At 36.7% G+C, this 15,138-nt stretch overlaps 1 protein-coding gene across 7 annotated transcripts; it reads left to right on the top strand.

Annotated features, from left to right (window-relative positions):
• Nucleotides 1–8,282: 8,282 nt before the first annotated feature.
• On the top strand, nucleotides 8,283–12,092 carry LOC133875257 (putative beta-glucosidase 41). 7 transcript variants are annotated; one of them, XM_062313315.1, is made up of 13 exons: nucleotides 8,286–8,793; nucleotides 8,887–8,953; nucleotides 9,064–9,122; nucleotides 9,945–10,020; nucleotides 10,111–10,182; nucleotides 10,263–10,350; nucleotides 10,427–10,682; nucleotides 10,797–10,912; nucleotides 10,986–11,209; nucleotides 11,340–11,371; nucleotides 11,451–11,553; nucleotides 11,627–11,735; nucleotides 11,807–12,092. In XM_062313315.1, the coding sequence occupies exons 1-13, from the start codon at nucleotides 8,365–8,367 to the stop codon at nucleotides 11,982–11,984; spliced, it is 1,809 nt and encodes a 602-aa protein (XP_062169299.1). In that variant the 5' UTR covers nucleotides 8,286–8,364; the 3' UTR covers nucleotides 11,985–12,092. The 7 variants fall into 7 exon arrangements, with proteins under 7 accessions (XP_062169300.1, XP_062169301.1, XP_062169302.1 ...); XM_062313320.1 differs by having other exon boundaries at nucleotides 8,870–8,953; XM_062313321.1 differs by having other exon boundaries at nucleotides 8,858–8,953.
• Nucleotides 12,093–15,138: the final 3,046 nt, after the last annotated feature.

Raw genomic sequence — 15,138 nt, 5'->3', positions numbered from 1 at the left:
TAAGTTTTTTTATTTTTTAAAAATAAATTAAAGTGGGGGACCACTTTGCCACATAGACAAGGTGGTGAAAAATTGTATATTTAGGTGGTAGTGAATCATTACTATATATATATATATATATATATATATATATATATATATATATATATATATATATATATATATATATATATAAGTAGATTAGTATGATCAGAAGAGAATGTCAGGGGACTCTGGTACAATTTTATTGAATGCATTAATATGGTGCAATTACACCCGCCGAATGCCTGAGCCCACTTCCAACTATATCTCTAGGAAGTTTGGATTAGATTCTTTATAATTATTTACCCAAATTTAAAAGAATTCGGACAGATAATTTGAAAGGGTCATAATCCCCACTTATGAGATTGGGGGCGGAGCTAGGATTTGGGATTTAGAGAGGCAAATTGAAAAAAAAAATAAATAAATAAAAAATTAGGGGGCCAAAACTAAAAAAAATAAAGAAATTTGGGAGTAAAATTATTATTATTATTTTGGGGGGGAAACCCCTGGCCTTGAGGGCCAGGCCCCCGAAGGCCTGGGGTAGCTCCGCCCCTATATGAGACCCACCTAACCAAATAAAAATTGGACTACCTAACTACTTATCTGTTTATGTGTGTTTATAAGTGGTTTTTCATAACCATTTGTCCAAATTCAAACAAATAATAGTAGAGAATCCTGATTTAAGAAGTTTGGCTAAGATTTGAGCTTGTGGAAAAGTTCTGACTCAAGCTTGAATATATTATATGTGCAAGCTCAAGTTAAGCTTTAGCTAAAATTAAGCACGTTTGCTAAGAAAAAAAATAAAATAAAAGGGAAAAGTACACATAACCCCCTCAAACTACCACTCAATTGTCAATGTACCCCCTAAACTACCAATTGTGTCAATCTCCCCCCTTAAACTACTAAAAAATGTCAATGTCCCCCCTAAGACCAACAAAAAGACAAAAATGACCTTAATTTTTTTTGAATAAGACAAAAATGTCCTCATAAATTCAAAAAAAAATAAAACTAAAACTAAAAAACTTTAAAAAAAAATTAAAAAAATTTAAATAAAAAACGAAAAAAAAAATTAAAAAAAAAAGAACAAATTTTTTAATTTTTTTTTTTAAAGTAAACAAAAAATAACTGAATTTTTTTTTAAAAAAAAAAAAAACAAATGAAAAAATAAAAAAGAAAAGCCAGTTTTTATTAAATTAAAAAACGAAAAATAAAAAATAAATTTAAAGAAAAAAAAAACGAAAAAACAAAAAATAACTGAAATTTATTTATTTTTTTTTTAAAAATAAAACAAATGAAAAAAAAAAAACCAGTTTTTATTAAATTAAAAAACGAAAAAAAAAATATTTTTTTAAAGGAAAAAAAACGAAAAAAAAATAACTGAAATTTATTTATTTATTTTTTAAAAAAAATAAAACAAATGAAAAAAGAAACAGTTTTTATTAAATTAAAAAAACGAAAAAGAACATTTTTTTTTAAAAAAAAAATGAAAATTATTATTTAAAAAAAATAATAAAAAACAGTTTTAATTTTTATTTTTTTTGGAATAATTTTTTGTTATTTTATATTTTTTTAATAATTTTTTTTAGTTTTTATTTTATTTTAATAATTTTATGAAGGGCATTTTTGTCATTAGGGGGACATTGACATTTTCTGGTAGTTTAAGGGGGGAGATTGACACAATTGGTAGTTTGGGGGGTACATTGACAATGATGTGGTAGTTTGAGGGGGTTATGTGTACTTTTCCCAAAATAAAATTACACACGTTTATTACATTGCTCATTAAAAATAATAAAAAATAAATAAATAAATAAAAGAAGAAGAAAGAAGTAAAATTAACCAGTTTTATAATGCAGTCAAGGTTGATACACTTAGCGTGTTCAAATTGTACACATAATTGAGGGATTACTACTAACACAAAAAATGTATGCACATGTATGCAAAAGGTTGATCCATAATATAAATACTCTATTATGTTAGGAAGATGATGTAAATGATGTAAATGATGTAAATTTAATAAATACTTTAATAATGTCTAATAAGTGAAATATTTAATTAAAATGAGTGTGAATTGTGGAGTACTCAGGATTCAAAATTATCATATTAGAAGGTAGTAGGTGATTTGCATCCATAGATAAAGTTTCCAACTTTCAAGGTAAACTGTTCATGAATTTTGCGGGATTTTTCGGTAAGAGTAATATTAGAAGGAGGACTTACGCTTCTTTTTTTTTTTTTTTTTTTTTTTTGAATATTCCTAAAATTTTAGAAGAATTTAAAAAGAACGCGAGTCTTCCTTTTAGTATTATTCTTTCCGTAATCATTTTGTTAATGTTACGTGAATGATTTATCAAATTGTTAGGCTCTCTACCTAAACATTTTCTAACACAAGGTTTGGAATTAATTTTACTTATATCTTTATTAATCAATTACCCATTAAAAGTGTGTTTGGGATTATAATTTCGTAAACAAAAAATACGGTCGTAAATCAAATCGCATAAAATGAATCATTTAGGAATTGCGTTTTTAAAAAACTGCGATTTGAAACGTAAAAAACTATTTTTTCAAATCGCAGGCAATTGGGTGTTTTTTTGAAAACGCAGAATTTTAAAAGTTAACCTGCTATTTTAAAGGCCAAATTACGATTTTGCTAAATGCTTAACTGCGTTTTTAAAAATCACTTTTTTAAATCGCACATTTTAAAATCAGTATTTTTAAATCACACTTTTTGAAATTACAAACCGAAACGGACCCTAAATAGTGGATTACATTACTACACAACTCAAACTAAAAGACTTAAAGATAAACTCCTACAAGGACTTGGATATCAACTCCAACAATGACTCTAACTTAGAATGATAACTATAACTATCATTATTTGATGAAACTACGACTACTCTAAAATAAGCTACAACAAAAATAATTTTAAGAATTTTATTAAATACGTGCTTGTAAGCCATACCTACTTAACGTAGACGCTATAGAATCCTACTTTCATTACACTTAAGCATACCACATACGTGCACGCATGGCCTAGAACATATATATATATATATATAGAGCATCACTTCAAAACAACCCATGATTATAGTCTATAAATGAGATTTAAGATTATCCACGTTTGTTCCTGAAATTAAAAATACAATTATTGGAATTAGCATTACCTTGGCATCTAGCTCCCTATGACAGCCAAACGAAGAAAGTAACGTCTTAATTATAAAACTAGATAAATAGAAGAGGCCACCAAAGGTTGACGATCTTCACATGTCATCACTCGTCACCATATTTATATCTATCTATCACCGACACTTTCCCTTTTTCTCTTTTCTTTTTGGCCGAGGCTCCCACACATTTGATCAGAGAAAAAACATGGAAACTTCCATACAACTTTTTTAAGTTAAAAAGATAATTTGCCTCTTCACTTAGCATCTGTAACCTTGCAAATCGCTCAAATTTGCCTCTTTGATAGTTTGTTAGACCGTAAAACACCGATATGTTTTACAGATGAAAAAATCACAACTTCATAAATAAATTATCACGAAACTTGTCATATAGTGAGCATTATCTCATGAAAATAACAAGTGACTTTAGTAACGGAGAATCTCATGGGCTTTTGTAAAATTTGATTAAGTGTTGCTTATATTAGTATGCTAGTCTAAAAAATTGTTTTGTTTGGAAATTGAAAATACATAGTTCCAAGGACAATTCATATATTATTTTAATGCAGTGAAAACATGCGGAATAAAGTATTTTAAGTAGTATGCATAATTACTCATAATCCAAAACTTTATTCCATATAGTCTACTCGAGTCCTTAACCCATTCTCGATAGGGTTTGTGATGTTCCGTGGGACTTGTAGTATGACACTGGTGCTCCGATGAAGCACGTATATCATTACCAATTAGTAATGCGACCTGGTCCAACCCCGAGTGAACCACTTTACTAGCAGTATCATCTATTGTGATTATCACCTGTATATGGTTGCACAGATCACCTATATATAAAACTATTAGATCCAAGGCCAAATAATATAACTATAAACTACGGACCATAGGGTCAAGTCTTTATAAACAAGTGCTCGTCATTCGTACATGACGATCCACATAATACATGTTCAATTATCATAGTTCATTTAACAAATAAACATTAGTCTCAATGCACTTATAATCATTTTTTGAAATCATTAGGCTTACAACACAAATGTTCGTAGTAAGCATGCATAAAAAGATTGCTCAGTTTTATAAAGAAAAATAACATATTTGCATTATAAAAGCGATTAATCGTTCCGTAAGTTTTTACTTACCTCGATCGCTTGTTCTCAACCCCGAATATCTCAAAAAATTAACTTCACGTCTCTGGAAGTCATACTCTAATATTAAATATATTACATACTAAAAACCATAATCTTACACGTGAAACCTTAGTCATGCGTCTAGAAACCTTAATCATGCACTTAACCCTAATTAACACATTATGCCTTCATCAATCGATCCTCAAGGATCAATCGTTCGATGCTCTGTCAGCAGCTAAATTTATTTAGCATCATCTACCAAAACTTTAATCTCAAGTTCAAACAAGACTCCTAATGATCTCAAAAGTCTTAATAAACATCATACATCATGTATGCATGTTTTCAATCAAGCATGTACTCATACATTGCTTAAAAACATTAAAGGTCTTGAATTTGTTCTCATAATCACCATCCATTGTTAATCAACCAAAGAAAAGTGTTTTGAAGTGTTGAAAAATGATTGCTTTGATACTGTATTGGAATAAAATTGAAATCTACCGTTAAAGTTCATATTTTTCATGCAAGAATCAAGCTTTCCTTGTATAAAAATGCCAACTTTTAGCTCATATGATGTGAAAACAACTAATTATGATTAAGTATGAAAATTACAGTAATAAACATGTATGAAAACTAAAGATTGAAGGTTGGGTTAAGCCTTCTTTCCACAAGGTATAAGCTTCTCTAAGCCTTCAAAAGCAAGACCTTTAATGACTCTCTCTCTCTCTCTCTCTCTCTCTCTCTCTCTCTCTCTCTCTCTCTCTCTCTCTCTCTCTCTCTCTCTCTCTCTCTCTCTCTCTCTCAGGGACGGATCTAAGGGAGGACTGGCAAGGGCCATGGCCACCCCTCAATTCCAAAAAAAAAAAAAAAAAATATATTAGGTTAAAAAAAATTGCCAGGTAAAAAAATAAAATAAAATTAGCCTGCTAGCCTCTACCAACAAATTTTTTTGGCCCTTAGCCCATTTCCACAAGAGCTTCTGGCTCCATCCCTGCTCTCTAGGGTTAGGTTATTGAAATATGGCGGAAATGAGACCTAGGGTTTATCTTAAGTCCTTAAATAGGACCTTTCTCACATACAAAATGCTGGAAAGCCCTAAAAGAACATACATGTGGGGCGTTGATCGTTCGATCAAGTTAATGATTGATCGTTCGATGGGTGCCATGTGCATCGATTGATAAATGGTCGCAAAATTCCTAAAATAATAATTTTTAAAATAATTTTTAAACACAAGTCAAGGAACACTTGTACATATGTATGCATATTTTAGAGAAGTTTTTATATTTAAATTGTTTAAAATATTTAAAAAATCTCTTGTTGTGTAAACCGGTGATTATTTAAAAAAATATTTGCCACGTGTTTGAGCGAAGTGTTACACAAACACCCTTAAATGGGATGGTGGGGTGGCTCCCCCAGCCCCACCTCTGCATTCACGCCTATTCACTATGGAGGCCGGGAACGGGGGCGGGGGTGGAGATCTCCACCTTAATCTCCATTACCAAGTTTAAATCTTGCCATTTTTTGTCTAGGGCTTGCAGGAATCGAACGTGTCCATGGACTCGAAGATCTCAAAGACTCAGGAAGAGCGGAGGCAAATGTAGCAGCGATTAGCGTCCATGACCTGTCACTTTCAACATCGACCCCTATGGCAGTAACTACTGCAACACCTACATCACATACATTCCCATCAATGAGGACAATGTTGAGGTCACCCGCTAGCTCCCCTCCTACACTACCCTTAAGTCTCTCTTCAAGGAAATGCATCGAGGACGAGTCGAGGACTACCACGATGATAGCCATAATGCATCATCGACCATGAGGACAATTACTACTAGAGGAGACTCAACCGTGTGATCTCTCTTAAGAGGCATCGAGGAGGAGTCGACGACTACCACGGTGATAGCCATAATGCATCATCGACCATGAGGACGATTACTACTAGAGGAGACTCAACCGTGTGATCTCTCTTAAGTGGCACAATGCCTTCACCATTAGGGAGAAGACATTGGACCCTTCAGTCAAGGCCTACGTCAATATATGAGAGAGGAGGCACTCAAAAGGGAGAACTCTCGAGATGATTGCCAAGAAGTAGAAAGAAGTGTCCCACTGCAAAGGTGTTTGTGGTTGATCTCCACCCCTGTAGAGGTGGGCAAGGGTGATGCCATCCTTACCACCCCCTTTACGAGGGTGAATCTTCACCCCTGCCTCCATTGCCACTCTCCACACCCTTAGGGGTAGAAAGTGTTGAGGCTAGCCGTGAGAGTAGGCTTGGCAATTCGGGTCAGTGAGTCGGGTTCCTGTCGACCCGATTACCTAATCAGGTTCAACACGAACCCGACTCGATGATTAATCGGGTAATAACTTCAAACCCGAACACAGCCCAATAATAAACCAGGTTACACGACATGAACCCGACGAACACGTTTTGTTAACGCGTGCTCATTGGCTCACCGGCACCGCCTCACCCCACAGGCCACGAGGACGAAGGACATGAGGTAGAGCAAATTCGACTAGGCTTCGACAGTTGGATCTGAGAACGGATCCAGTGGTCGCAGATTTCTGCGAACTCGCCGTGCTTGATCAACGATACCGCCCAGTCGAGCACCGAGGGTGGGCCGTAGTTCACGTCAATGGCGTGCCTGAAGCTGACAATCTCCAATAGCAAGACTGCAAGATCCCGAAGCTCAGATCCTCGGCGCAAGATAAATCGTGAACGTGAAGTGAAGTGAAGTGAAGAAGGAGTCTGAACAGAGGACACTGGACAGTCTCTTGGAGGCGTGCCGTGTGAAGAAGGTGAAGAGAAAAGAAAAGTGATGCGGGCATGTGTGGGCTGCAGCTAAGGTTTTGCTCTTTTGGAGAAATTTTTTTTTTTAATCGTGTTAGCGAGTCAACCTGCCAGTTGACCCGCTAGACCCGACCCGATTATAACAAACCTAAACCTGATTTTTTCGTGTCGTGTTCGTGCCGGGTTTGCGGGTCGTGTCAAAAATTGCTAAGCCTACGTGAGAGTGGATTTTCACCACCCATTTCCATCATTTTCTCTTCTTTTTGTTTTTCAATTTATTAGTCTAACATGGAGAAGATGAAAACTAGTTACTTTTCTGTTAAAAGCTAGACGAAAAATAGTAGACGAACTTATTTGTCACAATGCCAAAACTCAAACCTTTATATTAGAAATTCATACTTTAATTCGCTACTACATTGCCCTTCCAGTCCGTCACTTTAGCTCCCAAACCGAAAATTCCATTTGATTTATCAATTGCGACATCCTAATTAACTTTATATTTATTTTCTCTTGGGGCTGTCAATTTTTTTTTTTTTCTTTTTTAAGTACAATTCATTCAACAAAGAAAATGGTTACAAACATGAAAGCAGAGGGCTGAGCACCCCAACCCTGTCCAAAGAAACAACCCATTTATAAGGGTTGGGTGGGCGCTGATTTGGGTAAGGAAATAACAACACCTTTGTAGGGGTTGAAGAGGAGCCGACACAACAAATATCAAATCAAAATCACTAGTGAATGGGTCTCCTAAAGAGACCAATTCCCAACCACATAAAATATATAAATACAGAAAGCTTAAAATTTATCCATTTGTTTTGTTCTACTTCTACGCCTTTCCACCACCTCATGTGTCATAATCTTGGTATATTCTTCACATGACTCCATCTCCCTTCTAACCAATAGATTTGGATCTAAAAAATTCCCACCATGAATGACAGTGTTGGAACCATATTTTTCTACCAATTACCACAAAAAAGAGTTCAAAGTCTTCCATACTACACTTAGTAGTTGGTAGTTATTAGATAGTTCCTCCACAATACTGTAGTTGACGTGGAGGGTGCCCCTTTGAGTTGCTTCTTTGTTTGGACTTCCGCGTATTCCGGTATTCCCTCTCAGACGGCCTCTGCCCCCCCAACCCCACCCACCGAAAAAAACAAAAGGAAATATATATATATATACTTGTATAGTATGCTTATCAATATGTTCTTTGAAATCAGCACCAAAAAAGAAAAAAGAAAAGAAAAAAGATGTTATTTGAAATCTGAACTCATCCTCTGTAATGGGCATCTGTATTTTCCATATAAATTGTATCATCTCCAATCCATTCTTCCCTTCCTTTTCTCCCATCCTGCATATATTGCATAACGTGCACACAAAGGGCAAAGGAAGTTTTTTTTCAGCAACCCTCCCCCAAGCCACCCTACCCAACCCATCCAAGAAAACCCTCCTTCCTGTACAAGAGTTCCCACAGTCGCTTTTCCCCATCTCTGCTTCGATCATATTCTTCACCTTTACAACCAAGATAACCAGCAATGGTTGCCTCCATATAACACCCAATTGGCAATTCATATTCTGTCTAAACCCATCCGCCATGGCAGTCAGTCTACTTTTCTTTCTTCTAACCCGTCTCTTTGTGAATTCAGAATCGATTAGCAGAGTTGATTTCCCAGATGGGTTCGTCTTTGGAACCGCTTCTTCGGCTTACCAGGTAGTCTTTTACATTTTTCTTCACTACTCATTTCAACCACATATTACAGCTTACACAGGAGCAGCTTAACAATCAGGTGATCCTCTGTGGTAGTTTGAGGGGGCTGTGAATGAAGGAAACAAGGGAACTAGCATATGGGATACTTTTGCAAGGCAACCAGGTAAGAATTCTAATAATCTACAAAAGCTTATTATATATATACACAAAAACCAATGATCTTTAACTTGTGCATTAAATTTGTCACACTTCTTTTATGATACACTACAACAGGAAGAATTTTAGATTTCAGCAATGCAGACATGGCTGTCGATCAGTATCACAGATTTAAGGTGAACTATTCCAAATTGCATTTTTAAAGTAAAAGAAGAAGTTGATTACTTCAAGTTTTCCTTCCTTTTCTTCTCATTCAAGTTTATCCTTGAATAGGCAACAAGTTCTCAATTCATGTATTATTAGAAACAAAATTTGTCCACAAGAGAAAGCCATCGTTGGGATAAGAATTTGTGATACAATCAATCATGATAATCATGTAAAAATAAGATTATTGGGATAGTGCAGACAATGATGTGTCACCAACTTTAATAATACGCAAGGACAAAAGTTCGAACAAGACATTTGGCATACAAGTTATTTTTCTTTTTTCTTTTCTTTTAAAAATAGCAATTGGAATAAAATACTTAATATTTCAGTCAACACGACAATAGGCACAAGATTGTAGTCTTGTAGAACGTCTCTTGCTGACCAAAACTGAGATAAAAGCTCAAAATTACATAGTGATATAGAATATGACCAAAATTGAGAGAAATTATTTAGATAAAAGTAGCCAATGTAATCGATTTATATCAATCATGAATCTATATAAAATAAAAAACAGAATATTCAGATGGTGGTGGTGATGATGATGTCATAGCACTTTTATATGTGAGAATAAGTATTCAAAGCAGACAATTGGCATAGAGTTTTAAAAATTGTAAGTCAATACAAGATTGCAGTTTGTCTCTTACTAACTGAAATTGATCATATAAAAACTTAATAATTACAGAGTGATATAGACTTGATGAAGGATTTGGGAATGGATGCCTACAGATTCTCAATATCATGGTCAAGAATCTTTAACTGAAATTGATCATATAAAAACTTAATAATTACAGAGTGATATAGACTTGATGAAGGATTTGGGAATGGATGCCTACAGATTCTCAATATCATGGTCAAGAATCTTTCCAAGTAAGATACAATTCTGACCAAAATTTACTTCTATCCATATTTCATTGTCATCTGGTTATCTCTAACTACTTTTCGATTAACCTTTTGCAGATGGAACAGGGGAGCCTAATCCAGAAGGAATAAACTACTACAACTGTCTGATAGATTCTTTACTGGAAAAAGGTCACTCGAGAAACATCAGTTAGAAATTGATTTTCTATGTGGTATAATATTCTTAAAGGTTAAGCTGTTCTTTCAATCAGGAATCCAGCCTTTTGGAACTCTATTTCACTGGGATCTTCCACAGATACTTGAAGATAAATATGGTGGATGGCTGAGCACACAGATAGTGTAAGTAAAACAAAATGATATGCAACATCTTTGAGAATACCAATCAAACTTCACAATAGCCTCCATTCACTTACAGAGAGGACTTCCAAAATTATGCCTTTACCTGCTTCCAAGCTTTTGGAGATAGAGTAAAGCACTGGATCACCTTCAATGAACCTCATGGTTTTGCGATCCAAGGTTATGACTTGGGCGTTCAAGCTCCTGGAAGATGTTCTCTTCTTGGTCATTTATTTTGTAAAATGGGAAAATCATCCACTGAACCATACATTGTCGCTCACAATATCCTCTTGGCTCATGCTGCCGCTTATCATAGTTACCGGCTGCATTTCAAGGTACTCTAATTTGCATACATGATCCTTCAAACACATAGTATTCATCCTTCTGCAATGTGAAAAGAAATCAGAAAATCAAGCATAACTTCTTCTTTTCCTCATCGGTTCATACAGGAAAGACAAGGAGGTCAAATAGGAATAGCACTAGATGCCAAATGGTATGAACCCATATCTGATAGTGATGAGGATAAAGATGCTGCACATAGAGCAATAGATTTTGGACTTGGATGGTAATTTCCTTAGTAAAAATAAATTCATAACATTTGCCAAGAGATCAACTTTCACATATCTTTGGCGAATCAGGTTCCTTGATCCACTTATCTTTGGCGAATACCCTCATTCAATGAAGAAGCTTGTTGGTGACAGATTACCAGAGATTTCGTCCACAATCTCAAAATTCCTGGCAGGATCATTCGATTTTGTTGGCATAAACCACTATACCACATTGTATGCCCGGAACGACAGGACTCATATTCGAAAATTGATATTGCAGGATGCTTCATCTGATTCCGCTGTCATTGGAACCCGTAAGATGTCAAAGAACAATCTTAAAACCATGTATATGTAATACACACACACATTTTTATATATAGAGAGCGAGATCAGAGAAAGTTGGATGTAGATTTTGACTAATAATCTAGATATCCTCTGTTGTAGCATACCGAGGTGGAGTTGCTATTGGAGAAAGAGTAAGTTTCTATGACTCTCTAACGCCTAGGATTCATAGCTTTCAAATTAGAGTGAGCTCATGACTTGTTCCTCCTCCAGGCAGCTTCCCGTTGGATACACATAGTCCCATGGGGGATCCGAAAGCTGGCAAGATATGTGAAAGATAAGTATGGGAACCCCCCAGTGATTATAACAGAAAATGGTGAGTGTTTTCATATTGAAAAGCTAAACTTACACTTTGATGAAATTAATCAAGTTGATCATCATGACAACAGGTATGGATGATCCAAATAAATCTTCTATATCTTTAGACAAGGCTTTACAAGATGAGAAAAGGATAAGATTCCACACGGACTATCTCTCAAACCTGTCTGCTGCTATAAGGTAATAACAACTTCATTGGGTTAATCCTTCAGTTTATGAATTGCTGAGCTCAGAAACTTGAACAAATGCAGACAAGATGACTGTAATGTACGAGGTTATTTTGTGTGGGCGTTGCTTGACAACTGGGAATGGAACTTAGGATATAGCGTCCGGTTTGGACTCTACTATGTGGATTACAAGAATAACCTTACAAGGATTCCCAAACATTCCGCTCATTGGTTTAAAAGTATTCTCAGAGTCAAAGGGTGATTCAAATCATTGTTGTTATATATACATGCAGTCTGAAACACAAGTTGTACCATGCATTGAAAAGTAAAAAGAAAAAATCAATGAATAAAGAAGAAGAAGTTACATCAAGACATGGACCAGTGAATCATTCCTCAATTTTATCTACCGTGGTACCAGTTCAATTCATCATAAGAGAACCCAGTATTGGATTTCAATTATAATTAAGCAGAAATATCATGCTTAATCCACCACCCAACTCAGCATATATAGTAACACACCATAGTATTGTTAAGGATAAAACAGAGAATGCAGAGGATACAGCAACCTCAAAACTAAATCAGCATACTAACGGCTACTAGCCGTTGGCTGAGGAACATGCTCAGTACACTCAGTTCAAGCCTTTGGTTATCACAAGCATTCTGCCTTCTCAAGTAATCAGTTGCCAACACGTTTGTACAGCATACCAACATTGCAGAAGCTCCATACACAGAAAAGCATGTCAACTGTCCAATCTGCAAACCGTGTTGCAGCAAGCCATCAACCCCCAAAGCATACTTCTATTTCACTGCCATAACAGTCTGCAAACTGCTTAGTGTATAAGACTAGGATTACTTAGTTCACTCTCTTAAGCATTGTAATTAGCCTACGGTTCTATCTCTTGTACACTGGTCAAGGACCACTTGTAATCATCTATAAGTTCTAATGCAATACAGTCTGTTTGGTTAAGGCAACCAAACACATTTCTTATTTTATTCTTTCATGGTATCAGAGCCATAACAAGCCAACGCTTCATCCATGGCCGAATCAAACTTTGCTTCCTCCTCATCCTCAACTCAAGTCCATTCCTCAAACAACATCTCCTCAGCAAACCTGCCCAACATCACACAATTTACTCTTGTCAAACTTGATGGCCCAAACTACCTTGCTTGGGTCTCACAATTCCTGCCAATCCTGCGAAGTCATGAACTCATGGGATTAGCAGACGGGTCTGAACCCTGCCCTCCCAAATTTATCACAACACCTGAAACCAATGAAGAAGTCCTCAACCCTGCATATGTTCTATGGCAGAAGAGAGACCAACACTTGCTTAGCTGGATTCTGTGTTCCTTAGAACCAGCACTGATTTCATCCATGTATGGATTGAACACTTCACACCAAGCGTGGAGTGCCTTGGCTGAAAAATTTGTAAGCCAGTCAAGATCTCACATCTCTTACCTCAAAAGACAGCTCCAAACGTTGCAACAAGGGAGCAAGTCTTGCACAGACTATATCCGTCAAGCCAAACAATGGGCTAACCAACTAGCTGCTGCCGGAAAGCCAGTTGCAGAAGATGATTTGATCTCTTACCTCATAAGTGGTTTGAATCCTATTTTCAACTCTTTCATCACAGCCTTTTCCTTTGCCATTCGCAACACTGAAATGACCTTTGCAGACTTTCAAACTGAACTGTTGAGTCATGAAATGCTGCTGGAAAACCAGAAACAGCAACTCCAATCACCCGAAAATGCCACCTTTGCCTTTTATTCCAACAAAGCCAATCCTTCCACCTTTCATCCCTCAAACAAGAAACCAAGATTCCCATCCAGAATGCCACCACGTTTCTCAACTCCTTCTCCAAGATACTCACCTGCAACTCCTCGGTTTTCTGCTCCTCCAAGAAGACCACCCCCACCTCACTTTCCCGCCAGAAATTTTCTACCTTCCTTCCCAACAAGACCTCCTCACAACAACCATCATAACCCTCTGCCTACCTGCCAGATCTGTGGGAAACATAACCACACAGCCTTAGACTGTTATCATAGGATGGATTACACATATCAAGGTCGGCACCCCCCATCACAACTCACAGCCATGATTGCTCACAGCACTGACATTGACAACCATGACTGGCTGGCAGATTCTGGCGCCAACACTCATGTTGCAGCAGATCCCACAACCATCAACAATCCACAACCGTTTGAAGGAGCAGAAACAGTAGGGGTTGGAAATGGAACAGGTTTGGATATCAAAAGCTTTGGTTCATCTGTGGTTCAATCTACCTCTCTCTCTAAGCCTTCTAGATTTCTTCTCAAAGATATTTTGTACTGCCCTTCTGCTTCTGCAAATTTACTCTCCATCAATAAATTTTGTCTTGACAACCATTGCTCTTTTGAACTAACCGGATCTCATTACACTGTGAAGGACAATCTGACAGGGACCGTGCTGCTCCAGGGGCCCAGTGAGAATGGTTTGTACCCTATCCCTCTGCATCGTCTACAATCCAATAAGTTGAAGAGCTTTGTTGCGTCTGTTGGAGTCAAAACCACCGATATGGTGTGGCACCAACGGCTCGGCCATCCCTCCAACAATGTCTTCCATCAAGTCAAGCTTATCCAACAGCTTCCCATGTTTAATTCTGTTAAGAGTCCTAGTGTATGTGAGTCATGTCAGCTTGGGAAATCCAAGCAACTACCCTTTTCTCCCTCTTCTAGATGTACCAAGTCACCCTTAGAACTCATCCACTCAGATGTTTGGACTTCCCCTGTTTCCTCACTGAGTGGATGTCGGTTCTATGTGGTTTTTGTCGATGATTACAGCAGGTACTCCTGGTTGTATCCTATTATCAATAAAAGTGATGTTTTCAACTGTTTTGTCAAATTCAAACTGCTGGCTGAAAAACAATTCTCTACTCTCATTAAACAATTTCAAAGTGACAATGGAGGAGAATACACCTCCAATCAATTCAAAGATTTTCTCTCTCAAAATGGCATCTTACACCGACTCACCTGCCCTCACACATCTCAGCAAAATGGAGTGGCTGAGAGAAAACATAGACACATTGTAGAACTTGGCCTTACTCTCTTGGCTCAATCCGGATTACCTTCCAAATTCTGGGTTGAATCCTTTTTAACAGCCATCTTCCTAATAAACAGGTTACCTACCCCAGTTCTAAACAACAAATCACCTTTCTTCAAATTGTTTTCCAAACCACCTGATTACACTTCACTCAGATCCTTTGGATGCCTATGTTACCCCTTGCTGCGACCTTATGCTCAAAACAAACTTTCCTTTCGCAGCAGACCTTGCATTTTCATAGGATATGCAGCCAGCCACCGTGGATATCGATGTTTGGATCCTAAAACTCAGAAAGTCTACATCTCCAGGCATGTGGTGTTTGATGAGTCTCATTTTCCAG

The sequence above is a fragment of the Alnus glutinosa genome, chromosome 8, assembly GCF_958979055.1.
Source record: "Alnus glutinosa chromosome 8, dhAlnGlut1.1, whole genome shotgun sequence".
Lineage (NCBI taxonomy): Eukaryota > Viridiplantae > Streptophyta > Magnoliopsida > Fagales > Betulaceae > Alnus > Alnus glutinosa.
Note: the sequence above shows the minus strand (reverse complement) of the source record. Positions and strands in the feature narration are given on the sequence as shown.

Coding starts and splice junctions, on each gene's coding strand:
- LOC133875257 (XM_062313315.1), top strand. CDS start 8,365: ATGGGCATCTGTATTTTCCATATAAATTGTATCATCTCCAATCCATTC. Junction 8,794..8,886: donor CCGCTTCTTCGGCTTACCAG/GTAGTCTTTTAC, acceptor CCTCTGTGGTAG/TTTGAGGGGGCTGTGAATGA. Junction 9,123..9,944: donor ATCAGTATCACAGATTTAAG/GTGAACTATTCC, acceptor TAATAATTACAG/AGTGATATAGACTTGATGAA.